The sequence below is a fragment of the Nomia melanderi genome, chromosome 3 (assembly GCF_051020985.1).
Source record: "Nomia melanderi isolate GNS246 chromosome 3, iyNomMela1, whole genome shotgun sequence".
NCBI classification, from domain to species: Eukaryota; Metazoa; Arthropoda; class Insecta; order Hymenoptera; family Halictidae; genus Nomia; species Nomia melanderi.
Window position 1 is genome coordinate 13,471,729 of NC_135001.1, and position 14,861 is coordinate 13,486,589.

The 14,861-nt window shown below is 30.8% G+C and overlaps 1 protein-coding gene across 11 annotated transcripts in view; it reads left to right on the forward strand.

Moving 5' to 3' along the window:
• sona (sol narae metalloprotease) overlaps nucleotides 1-14,861 on the forward strand; it is a 115,047-nt gene that overhangs the window by 75,675 nt on the left and 24,511 nt on the right. For 10 of the 11 annotated variants that reach the window (XM_031990336.2, XM_031990340.2, XM_031990330.2 and 7 more), the window contains 2 exons: nucleotides 4,561-4,658; nucleotides 14,569-14,629. In XM_031990336.2, the coding sequence (XP_031846196.1) occupies nucleotides 4,599-4,658; nucleotides 14,569-14,629 (121 nt within the window). In that variant the 5' untranslated portion in view covers nucleotides 4,561-4,598. Of the gene's footprint in view, nucleotides 1-3,601; nucleotides 3,799-4,560; nucleotides 4,659-14,568; nucleotides 14,630-14,861 lie in introns of all 11 variants that reach the window. The other variant, XM_076366370.1, reaches the window with a different exon arrangement.

The window sequence follows — 14,861 nt, forward strand, 5'->3', positions numbered from 1 at the left end:
AAAAGGAGCGTTGTATAAACTATTTATGAGTGTACAATATTCTTCTGTAATTTTCCTGTACTGTATAAAAATAGGGATACTGCAATAACGAGTAAAGAAAACACGTCTCGATGTAGGTGCCTATTTGAAACGTACTTCTCAAATGGAAATTAATAAGTGGGTGTGATTGTGGGATAGAACAAAATCAAATTATATTCCTGTATAAGAGAGTAAAGTTAGGCCATCTGTCAGTAAAATTACAATTGGTTTTATGTTCTTATCTAGAGTTGAGCTTCGGTGATTGCAAAACCAACAATAGAAAGGCAACTATATAACACTGAAGAGTATCATGCCATAATTCTGAACTAAATGTATATGTAAATAAGAAGTAGCATTTTTTAATCTTTTTTCTGAATTGCTCTTAAAATTTCTTTTTAATAATAAATATGTTATATAAGTTAGTATAAGAAAGGAGTTCTATATGATTAAAATAAATTCAGTCACTTTCACCAAAAGCAATTTTCACAAATTTTAATGAACGATGCTTTTGAACTCCTATATTTTTCATAATGAAAGTTAAATTAATCCTTTAAAGTTTAAATTAAAATTCATTGTTTTAAAATATTCGTCGTTCGGACATAGTTTATAGTATTATTATTACTCGGTTAAAAGAGTGTATTAATTAAATAAAGTTTGTTTAGTACAAATTTTGTCTTACCACAGAAAAATGGTAGTGAACGTACATTTGCAAACTGTTTAATTTCTGATTGATTTAAACTCGTCTCAATTAGTTCGAATAATCTACGTTCTACTGTGATGATCTCGTTTGTAAATGTGGAACGATAAACGTAATTAAGGATGTAGTTCATGGAAAATGATTCATTTGTTATATAACTCAAGGATATGTTACTTGTATTTAAAACAAAAAGAACTTCTGTTATTTGCGAATGGTTAAATGTTTGCAATTGTTATCATTTTTTCAATGTTTTTCATGCAGTACAATTTAGTGATTATTATAAAAATTTCTAGCCAATAACAGCAATTTTAATAAAATCTATAAATTTCTTTAAGCAATTGAAGGATCTCTCGATTATATACGTAACTTCTTAAAATTAAAATAATTTCGTTCACATTTCAAGTAGAATTGACATAAAGTATTGTATTATATATACGTACTGTATAGTTTATATCACATGCAAAATGTTAATATTTATGTTTATTTTAAATTATCATTATATTAATCATTGCTTTCTATAATCGTTTTCTATCTTTTAGTTCATTTTCCCTATTGAAACAATTATTAATATCTAGAATTATAAAATTTAATCACTACTAATTTCCAACAATTTTTATCGTCGAATTCTTTCTGATTGAGTAAAAAATGTCGGAATGATCGGAATAAATGGTAATCGTTGGATGCAGGGTCAGAGAAATACGGTTGACGTAGTGTACGTAGGAAAACAACCATTATTAATGATTCGCAAAGGAATTCTGTTTCATCATAATAATACTACATCGCACACGGTAAAAATAACAGAAATAATTCAAAATCGCCATTGAACTATTGCACAAAATAATATTTATATCGATTATATATGTCACTGCTTGTACTGGTTATTATGATATTCAATTTTAAGCAGGGATCGAATGAAACTATTAAATTTTACAAATAATGGTTTTTTATTGCATTTTGTGACTTTTGTGTTAACTTCATATATGAATCGTTTAATCCTATTCTAAAATGTCAACTTGAACAATTACTTTATATTTGGTTAATAAAAATTTGAAAGAGTCATATGTGTAAGAACTTTCGAACAGATAATTACGGTTAAAATACAAAACTTTGGAATATTTTTTTCGTTACTATTATTTAAGAAATTCAAAGAGAACAAATGTAAAAGAGAAAGCACATTTGACATATTTGTAAATATAATAAAACTTCACCGAACAGTTCAAGGTTTCAACTTTAAATCTATCACAACATTCCCAAGAAGTCTGTTTATCACAGCTTTAACTTCTTCAGAACGAAATTAACGTTCATGTTTAACCAGAATTCTTTCCTACTTTCAAGAAAATAAAATTTTCTTATTTAGGCAAAAAGATAGCGAAGGAAGTTTCACAATCAGTTAATCGACAGTATTTTATAACAGTGTTCTCGGAACAGAACAGACAATAATCATAAAATAACAGTTATTTCGTAACTAACAATAAGTGATAGTTTTAACAGTTTATCAATAAAAAATGTATAATTTCTGGATTTCTTACATTTAATATAATACTTATAATATACAGTAAATATATAGAAAAATAATAGTGTATGTACATCTTATATTTATTTTAATTTTATAAAATTTTGTTTTCAATTTGCATTATTATTTTATCTTTTAACCCTTTACCTTATAACATGTGAGCCTCGCGACGAAGATTTTAAACAAAACTTAACAAGCATAAATACCACTCAACTTTTGAATTCAAATTGAGCATTATTTTTTTGTTATCAATAGTTATACTTTAGAGAAAACATAGTTATATAATATGTCCAGAATTTTTCTCTTTTTCCTATCAATTATTAATGGTAAAGTAATTGTATTGATCATACTTGATAAGCAAATCATAGGGCAGGGATTCAATGTTTAACACTAAGTTTATATTCTATTGTTCCTAGAAGAGTTGATGTTTGTTCAATTGGATCTTAGAAATGAGAAGTTTAAAAATATACAATTAGGATAATATTCGTGCAATTGCATCGATCAAAACTAACGTAAACATTTACCAAATAATGTTTATAAAATTTAATGTGCGTCAAATTGACGCGTGCCGTAAACCTAATGTTAAAGAAACCCACATATATAAAATGAGACACGCAAAATATTAGCAGACTTCGTTTTGAAACGTGGAATAGTGTTAATTGTAATGATTTACCAAAAAGCGTACAGTAAATTTAACGTAGTAATATATTCGGATACCTTAGCAACGGAGCTAGCCATAGGGAAATAATTTTCCTTTATTAATAAACTATTAAAATCTGCATTTATTATGATACATGATACCGTTGATTCAGGAAGCAATTTTATACCATGAATTCAACTACATAAGTACTACCTCGTTATAACAGGTAGATAATTGGTGTAGTCATATATACTTTATAATTTCAATATCTGCGTCTGTATTAATGGCTATTATGCAAATTGCGATATAAGAAAATTAAATAATGTTTCCTATTCTATAATACCGAAGAGAAACTTTTGGGATTAAATGAATTAAACTAAAAAATGATATTTTTATATACGTTTGCAATCTATTGCAATTAATAGTCCAAAATTGTATTACCTTCAACAGCTTTCAATCTCTTCTTCAATACTTAGATAATTTAACAAAAAATTAACTCAAACTTTAAATACTTCTCATATAATCTATAATTATTATTGCATGTATTATGTAATAATTGTTATGCAATTACTGAATACTTAAACAATTTCTCAATTCTTTGAAGAAATTCTAAAGATTTATTCAGATATCTGCAACTTCAGGTTATATAAAGCATATTGAACTACATAGTCACATGCTATATGTTATAGATCGTTTCTTTTAGTTATAGACTTTTCTTCTTCCATTCTGGCAGCTTTTTTGTATCGCGGTTCTTACGATGTCATGGATAAAAGTTTCCGTTTTGATGAGCAACATCGACGTTAATTCGATGCAATATGGCTTACATTCCGGGTCATCGCGTGTTCTAGGCTGTCTATTCGTATCTGATACGCTTTCGTCGCTTTGATACCGTAAATTCTGGCTTTAAACATGCGTAGGAACATCGTACAGGTTAGTTTTAATACTTTTCTTTTTATTTTGGCATTGAACAACAACTTAGTAAAAGATCATTTTTTAATAGTTGTTGAAAAATTAATAATTGATAATGTATTTTAAGCTATTATGTAAAATAATATTATTAAATTTCCGCTAAATATTATGCAGTCCATTTTTTTAATATAAATGTATTGAATTAAATAAAATATTTCTCTAAACATAAAATATGAATCAATTTATTTCGTAGATATTGTGAAAACATAGAAGTGAGTTTTAATATCGTTTCGTCGCGAAACGTAGGTTAGAATTTCCGTTTTACGCCTGCAAAGTGAGCTCTAATCACAGAAAATTAAGAATACCATAAACGTAATAATATAAAATTACATTGTGTCGTATATAATCAGTTGTCATTTCCACTTTTCTAAACAGTGACACAATCTGCTTGGTATATGTGAAACCTGGAACCTTGTTCTAACGAAAGAAAAAATTGAAAGCCAGTGTTTCTTTGTGTAAATTTAGTGTCTTTTTGCATAATTTTGGTCAGAAGTTAAAAAAACAATGAATTTTTACAAAAATTTACTTAAAAGTTTTGAATTTTATATTTTTGGTAAAATATTCAGATTTAGCAACTCCAAGAGCACAAGTGTATCAACTTTGACGAAAGTCCTTTAAAATGATGAATTTTGGCCATATTTTTGTCAAAAGGCACCACTGTGCGTCGCATCGTCCAGTTTGACGGTTCCATATATTAATAAATTCCGTTTTTTTTTGTTTCAGCGATGTGACGCAGCCCATCAGGAATATTTTTATGCAAAATGATTCGTGCCCTTGTCCTTCTGTGCATGGCCGTTCTACCTGTTGTACGATGCCACAAGGTAAGATCACGTCAAGTACCATCGAGACCACCAAGGACACTGTTATTCCGTGCAAGCACTTCCTTAAAACAAAGAGACCTGCGTAATACCGTGGCCGTTCGTGCCGTTGCCTCGAAATTACAGGGCAGTCGCGGCATGAGACGACACTAATTGTTAATTCGCTACTTATTATGAAGTAAATTCACGGGGCGTAAACTTCGGTTTCCGTTAGTAACGTTAGTTTCATTATTAGCGAAGTCGAGAATTCGTGTTTCGAGTATCATAGAGTCTATGATTTATTATAACTAATGCGGTAATTATATAGGGTATCACGAAAGCTTTTTTTCGTTGTGAAGCTACTGATTTTCTCGCTTCGCGAGCTGTGGTATTGTGTGGAAACAATTGATAACCTACTGTTATTTCTTTCTTTCCTTATAATAATTTTTATATTTTATAATAATAGAATATTGTAGTAGAACAATATGTTTCAGTTAAATTTCATTAATTAATATTTCGTTGTAGTATGGCCTATCTGTTTTCAGCTTATAAATAGACAGTGAGTGAATGAACGAAAACGAAAAGAAAGATTGATTTTCTCAAAATGTTAATTGGTTGATATATAACACACACGGCGTTTGTATTCTTCTATCACTTCCTTTGAAAACACAAAGTCCGTTGCTAGCCTGTCAACGTAATTCGACATCAACTGCTTCAGACGAGTAAATTTCGTTTATTTGCGGTCTTTAGTATACACTTTCTAATTTATGTATACTCAAAAATTGAATAATAGTACTGTACATACTTAACTCGCGAAATTTAAAATTAATATTCTTCAACAAAAGAACCATGATACGTACAATAAATGCATAACATTTTCCAATAAAATTTATTATAATTAACACTTATTTCTTTATTATAAATTCTATTCTATTATATAGGAACAATTCAATCTATCATCAAATTATATCTAATAATTTTCCAACCTAACCATTTGTATATTGCATTTGTTAATAATAAAATATAAATCGTTCCTTGAATTTATTTTATATAAAAAACAGCACCAAAGAAAGTTATTCATGCACATTAATTAACAAGGTGTACCAATTGTGAAAGTCATTATGTCGCTTGTATTCATTTACCTACATTATTTTCACTTTTGATAAACCACTTTACTTTTTTATCGTCTATACGAAAGAGGAACATCTACATATCACGAATACAAAAGCGTATAATTCCATTTAACTAAACGAAAAGCTACAAGAATGATAAATTAACCATTTGCACTCGAGAATATCTTTTCCGACAAATATTCATTATTTTCCGATAAAATATCAATGATATTTCTTACAATTAACATAAAGAAATATTTTGCATAAAATAAGACAAATAATTACTTTATTTCAATATTCCATGTGTTGATACATTATATAAAAATGTTTGAATTCTCAATTTTATAATTTTCGTGGGTCAACTCAAATGGCGACTGAAATGTACCACTGGAGTGCAAAGGGTTTAACCGTTATATAGGTATGTACTCAATGTCATTAAGGGAACATAAGTGAATATAATGAAATAAGATTTGCAAGCGGAACCGGCATTCTATAAAAAGTATTATTTATAAAATTCTATTTCCTCTACGATTATCGCTATATGCTTGCATACTTTTTTTAAAACAAAACAAATCGAAGAATGGTGAAAGAATCGTGTAGCACAACAATGGCATTAGTGGTTGCAATAAACGTCACCTGAAAAGTAACGTGGGAAGAGAAAGGAATAAATCGTGCATTGAACTCTTATTACAGGCGCTTGGTGTTTTAGATACCGTTCAAGAGCATGATATTGCTCCAACAATAATTGCTGTGGCTCGATGGTCAATAAGTGGTTGACTTTCATGTCTCAGGGTCAGAAATAAAACATGAATGCGATATAAAAGATAACAAAATTTTATATAATATAAAAGTGAATAAAATTGAATCTTTCAGAATACTTACGCCAGTAATGCATTGCTAAATATTACATAAATGTTGACCTGTGCACTTTCACTGTCACAACTTACAACAAAATTGTAACTTAAAATAACGAATCACTTTTATTTTATTATTGAAGTTTATGTACCTTCAGTTTATTAGAATTCGTTTAAACAGTAAATTGTTTCAGTTATTTCGGATACGTTGTTAATAATAACAATTACAGCGGTTTGAAATAAAACATAAATTTTAGTGATTACAGTCGTTACAAGATCACTATCGTCTGTCCCGAATTTATTGCGTAAAAACCACGGATAGCCGTGCATTAAAATTCACTTTAATCGAGTAATTTCAGTGAAAACTGTTGGCCAGTAGTGGCCGGTACTGACAAATAGGAGCGAGTGCGTTTGCATGCAAACGGTATGGGCATTAATCGTTATGCGTGTAACGTGGGAAAAAAGGCGGAATTGCGATTAATGATACGTCGAATGCTGTAATCGGAGACCGTGTTTTTGCTGGCAATCAGCCAAGTTCTTCGTTTCAGTTGTAATCAACATGATCAACAGTTCGTTAGTTTACGCAAGTGTATTAATTAACGAATAATCCTGGACAGAAAGCAACATTTTCACAGATTTCTAAATAAAGAAACCAGTAATCAGTAATCAGAATCGAAAGCTCCGAATTGCTTTCGCTAAAGCACACCATCACTGGACGAGTCAAGATTAGAGAAAAATTTTATTTTTCGACGAATCTAAGTTTAATCGAGTATCTTCTGGTGGAATTCGATACGTTAAACGCCTCACGGGTAAAAACTTGGATCCAAAATATAATGTAACAGTTTTTTTCTAAAATGGGCCATCTCACTCCGCCTTACCTTAAATAATGATTGCTTTTTTGTCTACTGTTTCTTGCAGCTTGAAGACAGTAATAGACAGTCATAGGTAACTTTTTTAGTTTAGAGAATAATGATAGTTAGTCTAGAAAGAATCAAAACATGATTTTTTTATTTTAAATGATGAAAGTTTTACTAAATCAAATTATATTATATACCTAATAATATAATACAATATAATATAATATACCTAATATATATAATACATCTAATATACCCAATATCAATAACAATACTAATAATGTACCTAATAATAATTATCCGTAATAATTGTATTAACTGAATTAATCAAATAATTATGTTGGTTAATTATTAATATTATTTAATCACAAAAGACTGATTCTTTCAACTCCACGGAGTTCTAAACAGAATGCTCTATAAAATTCTGGTCATGAACAAAACGATTCAGTTTAATCTTAAAAAGCGTTTTATATTCCAACAGAATAACATATTTACTCATAAGGTAACCAGCGCGAAAAAATTCTGTATCTCCTAAGATCTACGTGTAATTGCTTGGCTTGCTATTTACCACCTCTGACAGGAATATCGTAAAGTGCCGACGAGAATTCTCCTGAATAGTTTAAACCGGTAATCGACAAATAAATACTGCTACAGAATTTTAAAGAAACGTATTAAGCAAGAACAGAACAGGACTTTCGCAAGAAAACATGGAAAAAGTAAGGGAGCAATACAAATTAATATAATTAAAAGATACAAGAAATCAAGCAAATAACATTAAATATATCAACACGGTCATATTCTGTGTAGTTTATATAAAAATGAAATTCTTTTATAAATTATGCTAAAACGTAGCTTGAACTTCCAAAATTGTAAGACTATTTAATCTGTAGTTTAACTCCATGTTTTAGTACACTTTCAATGTTAAATCAGTGCATTCGAAATCAGAAAATCAGAGAATTAATTTTTGAAAAGGTGTACTAGCAATCCTCAAATAACATGGTGTTTGAGTTACACAAAATCTCGAATAACACGATCAAAAATTGCAACGACTGGATTATTAATTGTATAATATTGTATTTCAATTGCATGGTTTTTTTATGTAAAGATCTATAACGTCTAACAACAGGATTTTCCATAACACGGAATGAAATCATTAGATTTCTATGATTTCTACTTATAAGCCTCGTATAACACGGTTTTGAATAACACGGAATCAATTAATCCTGTTATCCGTGGGTTGGCTGTATATTGATTAGTTCCAATCACATGATGAATGTTTCATAGACATTTCTTTTTTTTAAATCAGGTTTAAAATCGCATCAACTGCTGTGGTTATTAGCGACTATCGTTTCTATTATACTATTTTCTTCATTAGGTGTGGTCCTTTTATAAATTTTATGAGATTTCCTAGTTTGCCTTTGTTGAGGTGTTCTGTTAGTAGTGAGTTGACGTTGTGTTTGCTGCGAGGATTTTTGTGTTTGATGCAATGGAGAAGTAAATGTTTCACTATAATTCTCTGTGCTACCTGTTCTACCGTGAATAATTTATTTAGATATTTGAATATGCGGAAGTAATTGTCTGAAGAGTTTCTGCTGTGTCTGAAGACTGTGTTGTGCCACTCTATTTGCCAGTTCGTCAATATTCTTTTCTTTATGTGTTTTATCAAGTCATCCAAATGTACGTTTGTGTTTGTGTCTGTAATTCAGATTGGTGATTGCTTCTTTTATTAAAATTTTATTTTACATAAATTTAATTCTTATTAAACAATTTATTTTTGACAGACCGTCGCATTCTGTTCTGTCTGCTTCTTCATCACGCGGCTCAATCACTAAGATCAACTTATTCTATAGCTAATTGACTCGAGCATCCTGAATGAGAGAGTCCTCTTGTCCCTGTGACCTTTTAGCTGTTAGAATTGACTCAGGACACGAGAACTGCACAGTAAGTAGTGTTACAATTTACCGCGTAAATAAGTAATTCGTGTGAAAGGAGTGCCACGTAAATGGAGATGGGGGTGTACTATAGAAATCGCTCGAAATTCTCGTAGCAGTCGACGTATTAACAATAGTCGCACGATTACGTTCGACCCAACATTTTACGGTCATTAAATGTACTCGCTACATGCCTTTCGAAAACACCTTCTGCGATAATAAGACACATCGAAAGCCAAACGCACGCGTTTACCTAGTAATCGAACATAACAAACGGGGCGGGCTCCTAATAGGTACAGCAGCTGCTTTTACCATTCAAGAAAGAAAACATGCCCCGCGATCGTAGTACGCATATAATTAGGAAAGCAAAGTGGTAGAATGGAGTTTCGTCCTAATCCGGTTTTTAGCTACGGCAGCTCATGAAAGTATTCAAACGCTTACGTTCGTAGCTTTTAACAAACGATATATTTATGCTAGACCGAAGTGTTCGAAACGATACGGTATCTATAGCGAGGAGAAAGTCTCGAGATTTTATCAGTAAAATTATAAGATAATTCAATGACATGCACAGTGACCACGGCGAATGTTATGTTGTCAGTTGACGTTAATAAGGGAAATTCGCCAGAAGTTAAATTAGTTTTGAAGCAATAACGGTTGAAATAAGATTCGATCTCGAAAAAACAACAAAAACTATGAAATAATTGGTTCAGTGCACACGTCAAACGTAATTGGGAAAGGATTAATAGTTGATTCGGTGTATACTAATATCGGTAAGGCTTTTGAGTCTATTAATCATTCGATCTTTAATTCTAAGTTGAAATCATTAGAAATTAATGGTTCTCGTTTCCTTAATTGTAAAGCTTCGTTGTCAATAAAGCGTTGAGTGATTAATGTGATTAATTAACAGTAATTGATTAATATGTATCGATTATATCTCTGGAGGGCTTCTGTTCTGTAAATGTTTATTATATCTATATTGATTAGTGACTCGAAAATCAATCACTACACTCGGAATCTAGTAAGTACAATGCGTTACTGACGTGAACCCAACCGGTCTGTAGCTCAAAAGTGAAGAGGGGCATGGGGAGACGTCCACTCGCCACGCTCGGTCCGACTGTGATGATGGCTCAATTTCGGCACGTCTTTGTTATCTGCTTCCTTCGTTCACGTCGAGTTAGTTTCACAAAATATCGTCTTTATCTCATCAGAAAATGTTAAAATATTTCTAGAAAAAAACCTCCGAGTGCAAAGGGTTAAATTCAGTTTCTGTTATATTAAAACTTCAAAAAGAGTTAAATAAATCATAAAGGTATATAAGTTCCATCGACTAGTGCGTAGAGAACAAAATATTTTCGCGTTAACTGCCACCCCTCGTCGATCAGTTCCACGAATTTAATAATCGGTCTACGGCCGCGACTTTTGTCAAGGACGCGTAGTCAATAGGATTAAGTAAACGGCCTCCTTCGCAGTTATGTTTACGAATGAAAACCGCGAGAGGATTCTGTTTTCGCGTACTTCCTGGAATTCAATGTTAAATCGAAGTACACACAATTATTCGGAAAATTATGACGTCATGTACCTAGACGTCGTACAGTTCGGAACAGGCAAAATATTTGCTAAGGTCACTATTATAAACGTGACAAGTATTTACTTGACAATAACAATACAACTATGCCGTGAAAGCTAATTAAGACGTTTTAAAATACAATTAAGAAATGAAGATCATAGAACCAGATGATCTTGTTATAGAAGCCAAATAACTATTTGCAAACTTAATTATTCATACGGGAAATGCACACGAACATGCTGTTTATCTTCCACGATAAACTTATGGTAGCATTTTATTATTCTCATATTATAATATACGCCAAAAACTCTCACCTGCTAATAACTAGATTGCGTTAACTAATCTTTACACAGGCCTGCATTTTTAAGGATCAGTTAATTGAAACAGGAATTAAAGAAAAGTTTATTGCCCCAGCATACGATTACGTTGGGCAAAGAAGTGCATTAAATCAGCATTAAACTTGGTAGAATTTTTATATTTTTGCGTCTTATTGGGCAACACTCGACATAAATACATAAAGATTGGCAGTTCACCGATGATAACTAAGATGCATTACTAATCAGTGTTTTCATATCGAGAGAAATCACATTAAGAAAATTCAACTGATTTTTCTACGACGATTCCTCTCGATTAATCGACTAAAAATAGTATGGCCTATGCTGTTCATGCATTTTGTGTATTCTAGGCGACAAATAGAACTAATAGGACAGCAAGGAAACAGCACCACTAGGCACGATCGAATTTCCTAACGTAATGAGTGAAAGTGATCGACCTTAGGAGTCTAAGGCAGCATGATAGTTAATTGCAACTCGATTTCTGTGACACGGTACGTGACTAGGTGCTCTTAAATGGTAGAAGCAGACCTTGGGCCGCGATTGGAAAACTTTAAATACACATGTATCTATTGTGGAGACCGTGTAAGAGCCAAACATGCGACTAGAACTTGCGGGTATACGCGCTTCGACAGCTGCTGATCAATGTCCCCACAATGACTGCCAATTAGCCATGCACTTCATAGTAACAAAGAAACCTGTAATAAAATGCAAGTACTTAGCTCTATTGTAACCTGAACTCAACCGTGATGGATTGACGTTGGCAACTGTTATTAATTTGGAAAGAAGTACTGCTATTTCAACTTGTTATGAAATAGTGATTTTCTGAATGTTCCTATTGCTAAACCTTTTCCTCTTGAAATTTGGAATATGTTGTATAGGTGTATGTAAATATTAATCAATATGTATGATATATTATTATACATTAGTATATATTATCATATATTATTATATATTATTATATATTATTATATATTATTATATATTTATTGATGAACGATTTTTGTTGCAGAACGGGGTTAATAAAGTTTCAAAAGGAAATATTTGTAATATTAAAAAGATTTTATATATTTTGGTAAATTATTCAACAAAAAAAATTTTCTGATAATATAGTTCTTTACAGTTTTCTGATAATATAGACAGTAGCGACTGAAAATAACTGCAATGTCTAACTCCTGAAAAAATTAAAATCATGTTACTACTTGATGCTAATACTATTAAATATTTATTGTACTATTTATTGTACTTGTAAATATTTCAATATGCTAATAATGAGCCATAAAGGTTTTGACCTATATAGGTATTGGTTACGATTCTATTTTAGTTTCTTATTAGAAAGCTTCTGTATTGCGTCTATATCGGTTCAATGATGGTTGTGTGTCGGTTTTCAATCGCTCCTAAAAATAAACCGAATTTAGATTGGTTAGATGTTAATACGAAATCAGTAACATGTAAATTATGCACATAACTTGAAATCACAATTTCACAGTGCCATCTGTGTACGTCACCATATATTCCAAAATATTTATGAACTTTGAAATCATTAAAAATGTTACAAGTAACAGTTCAACCCCTGTCTAATTTTCAATTCAAACTTATTAATTTTAAATGTCATTCAGTTCGTTTGTGTTCACACTAAATATTACCTTTCTTCTGTCGACTATAAAAAAATATTTACTATCCGAGTTCAATCGAAGTTTTAATATTTGTTAAAAAAAGTGTAAAGCGTGTAAAAAAGTTTAATAGTTTAAAATTTCTTCAAATATAGAAACTCCCATTTGAAAGATTCTAAATTTACATTTCAAATTAGAAATCTTGCATTCTTATCTTGTACAAGAATGAAACAGGTATTGAATGTTACATAACACTTAGCATGAACTCAGCAGTGAAAGAATTTTCTTCCGAGAAAAAAGCCACAGATTTACGAGACAATTCAATGTTAGATATATTATTAATATATCTGACAAATGTGGAATCGAGTTGTGGAACGAGTGAAATAATCGATGCGCAGTGATCTGCAAAAGATTATAAATCACCATCGTAAAACATGGAACCGTATTTTCCTTCGTTCGTGGCATTATTACGCGTTATTGTTCCCACGGTACGACCGCAATTACTTTTTTTCCTAGATGTTTCGACACAACGCTCTTGGCCAGGAACAATACTTACCAAAAAAAAGGAAAAGAAATATCTTAATAACGCGAAGAAAGCGTGATTAGTGGCACTAAATAATAGCAGGGGAGCGAAATTTGGAAAATTACATAATGGTCGATAATAAGAAAATTATTCTACCAGAAAATGAGAGCTGTTACGATTGTAAAACGGCGATCAACGGTTGACATATTTTTTGCGCTATAGTTACGTATTAGCCGAGTACGTTATTATTATTTATTGCTTTTGCCACCTACATTTTGTTAGAATTTATATTTTGAATAAGAATTTCTGTTTAGTGATAACATAAAGTTTTCTTCTGATTTTGATAGACAAAATTGGAGAAGTATGGATGAAACATTCGAAGAGAAACTATTATTAAAAAAATCTTTATCGTGTAACGCACAGAAGCATGTTTAAACCCGTTTATTGTTATGTCAAAGCTCAGCCTATAAATACTCTATTAAACACATCTATGAATGAGTATTTCATAAATATTTATGAATAGTATCTTATTACAATTCATTTATGCATAGTCGTAGTGCATAATAAGAATGCACAATGCAAATACATATAGTGTAAGCTATTTTTTGGTTTGTAATTCTGGATCGTTTACACAGTTACGTCATATTATATCTTTTTCTTACCTATTGTAGATATAGGCAGCACGTATACATAAAGAAAATCTCATTTTTTGGTTAAAGTTTGTTCTTATAAATGGAAATTACAAAAATAATGAAAAGATTCTACAAAAAATAAATAAATAAAGGAATTACATTATTACAAATTTCAACTAGTATCAGATAATTGACCAGAACCACAAAATAATCGCAATAAAATCATATATATCATAATCAATTAATAATTTAATACAACGTTGATAAGTTAACGGCGCTATAAAAGACAGGAATTTAGTAACAAGGAAAAGTAAAATTTAAATTTAAAGAAGTGACTATAAATTCTATATGTATGAAAGTTACGCAGGTTTTGAAAGGTTTCACTGAAACGTCGATTAACTTTCTATCATATAAAGCTCAACTTTCTATATTTACAAAAAACCTCGTATATACACAAGAACAGTTTTCTCTTTTCAATGGAAGAGCTTACGATGAATTTCTTGTTTGTTGCAGATCCACGAACACATGACAAGGGAAGAGATGTTATCGGTGTTTCACACGGGACACGAGTCTGGTAATTACTGTAAACAAAATTAGTTTCTCGCGGCTAACAATTATCTTGTATCAAGGTGTAAAATTGATTTACATTCATTCAATCTTATACGTGGATTTTCACAAGTTTAATGTGAAAACAATAACATTTGCATTCATGTTCTGCAGAAATTGTGTTTTCCATTTTATACATTGATGAGTAACTACGATCATAGTTTCTTGTTTCTCAACATTTTCGTTCTTGCTAGAAGAAA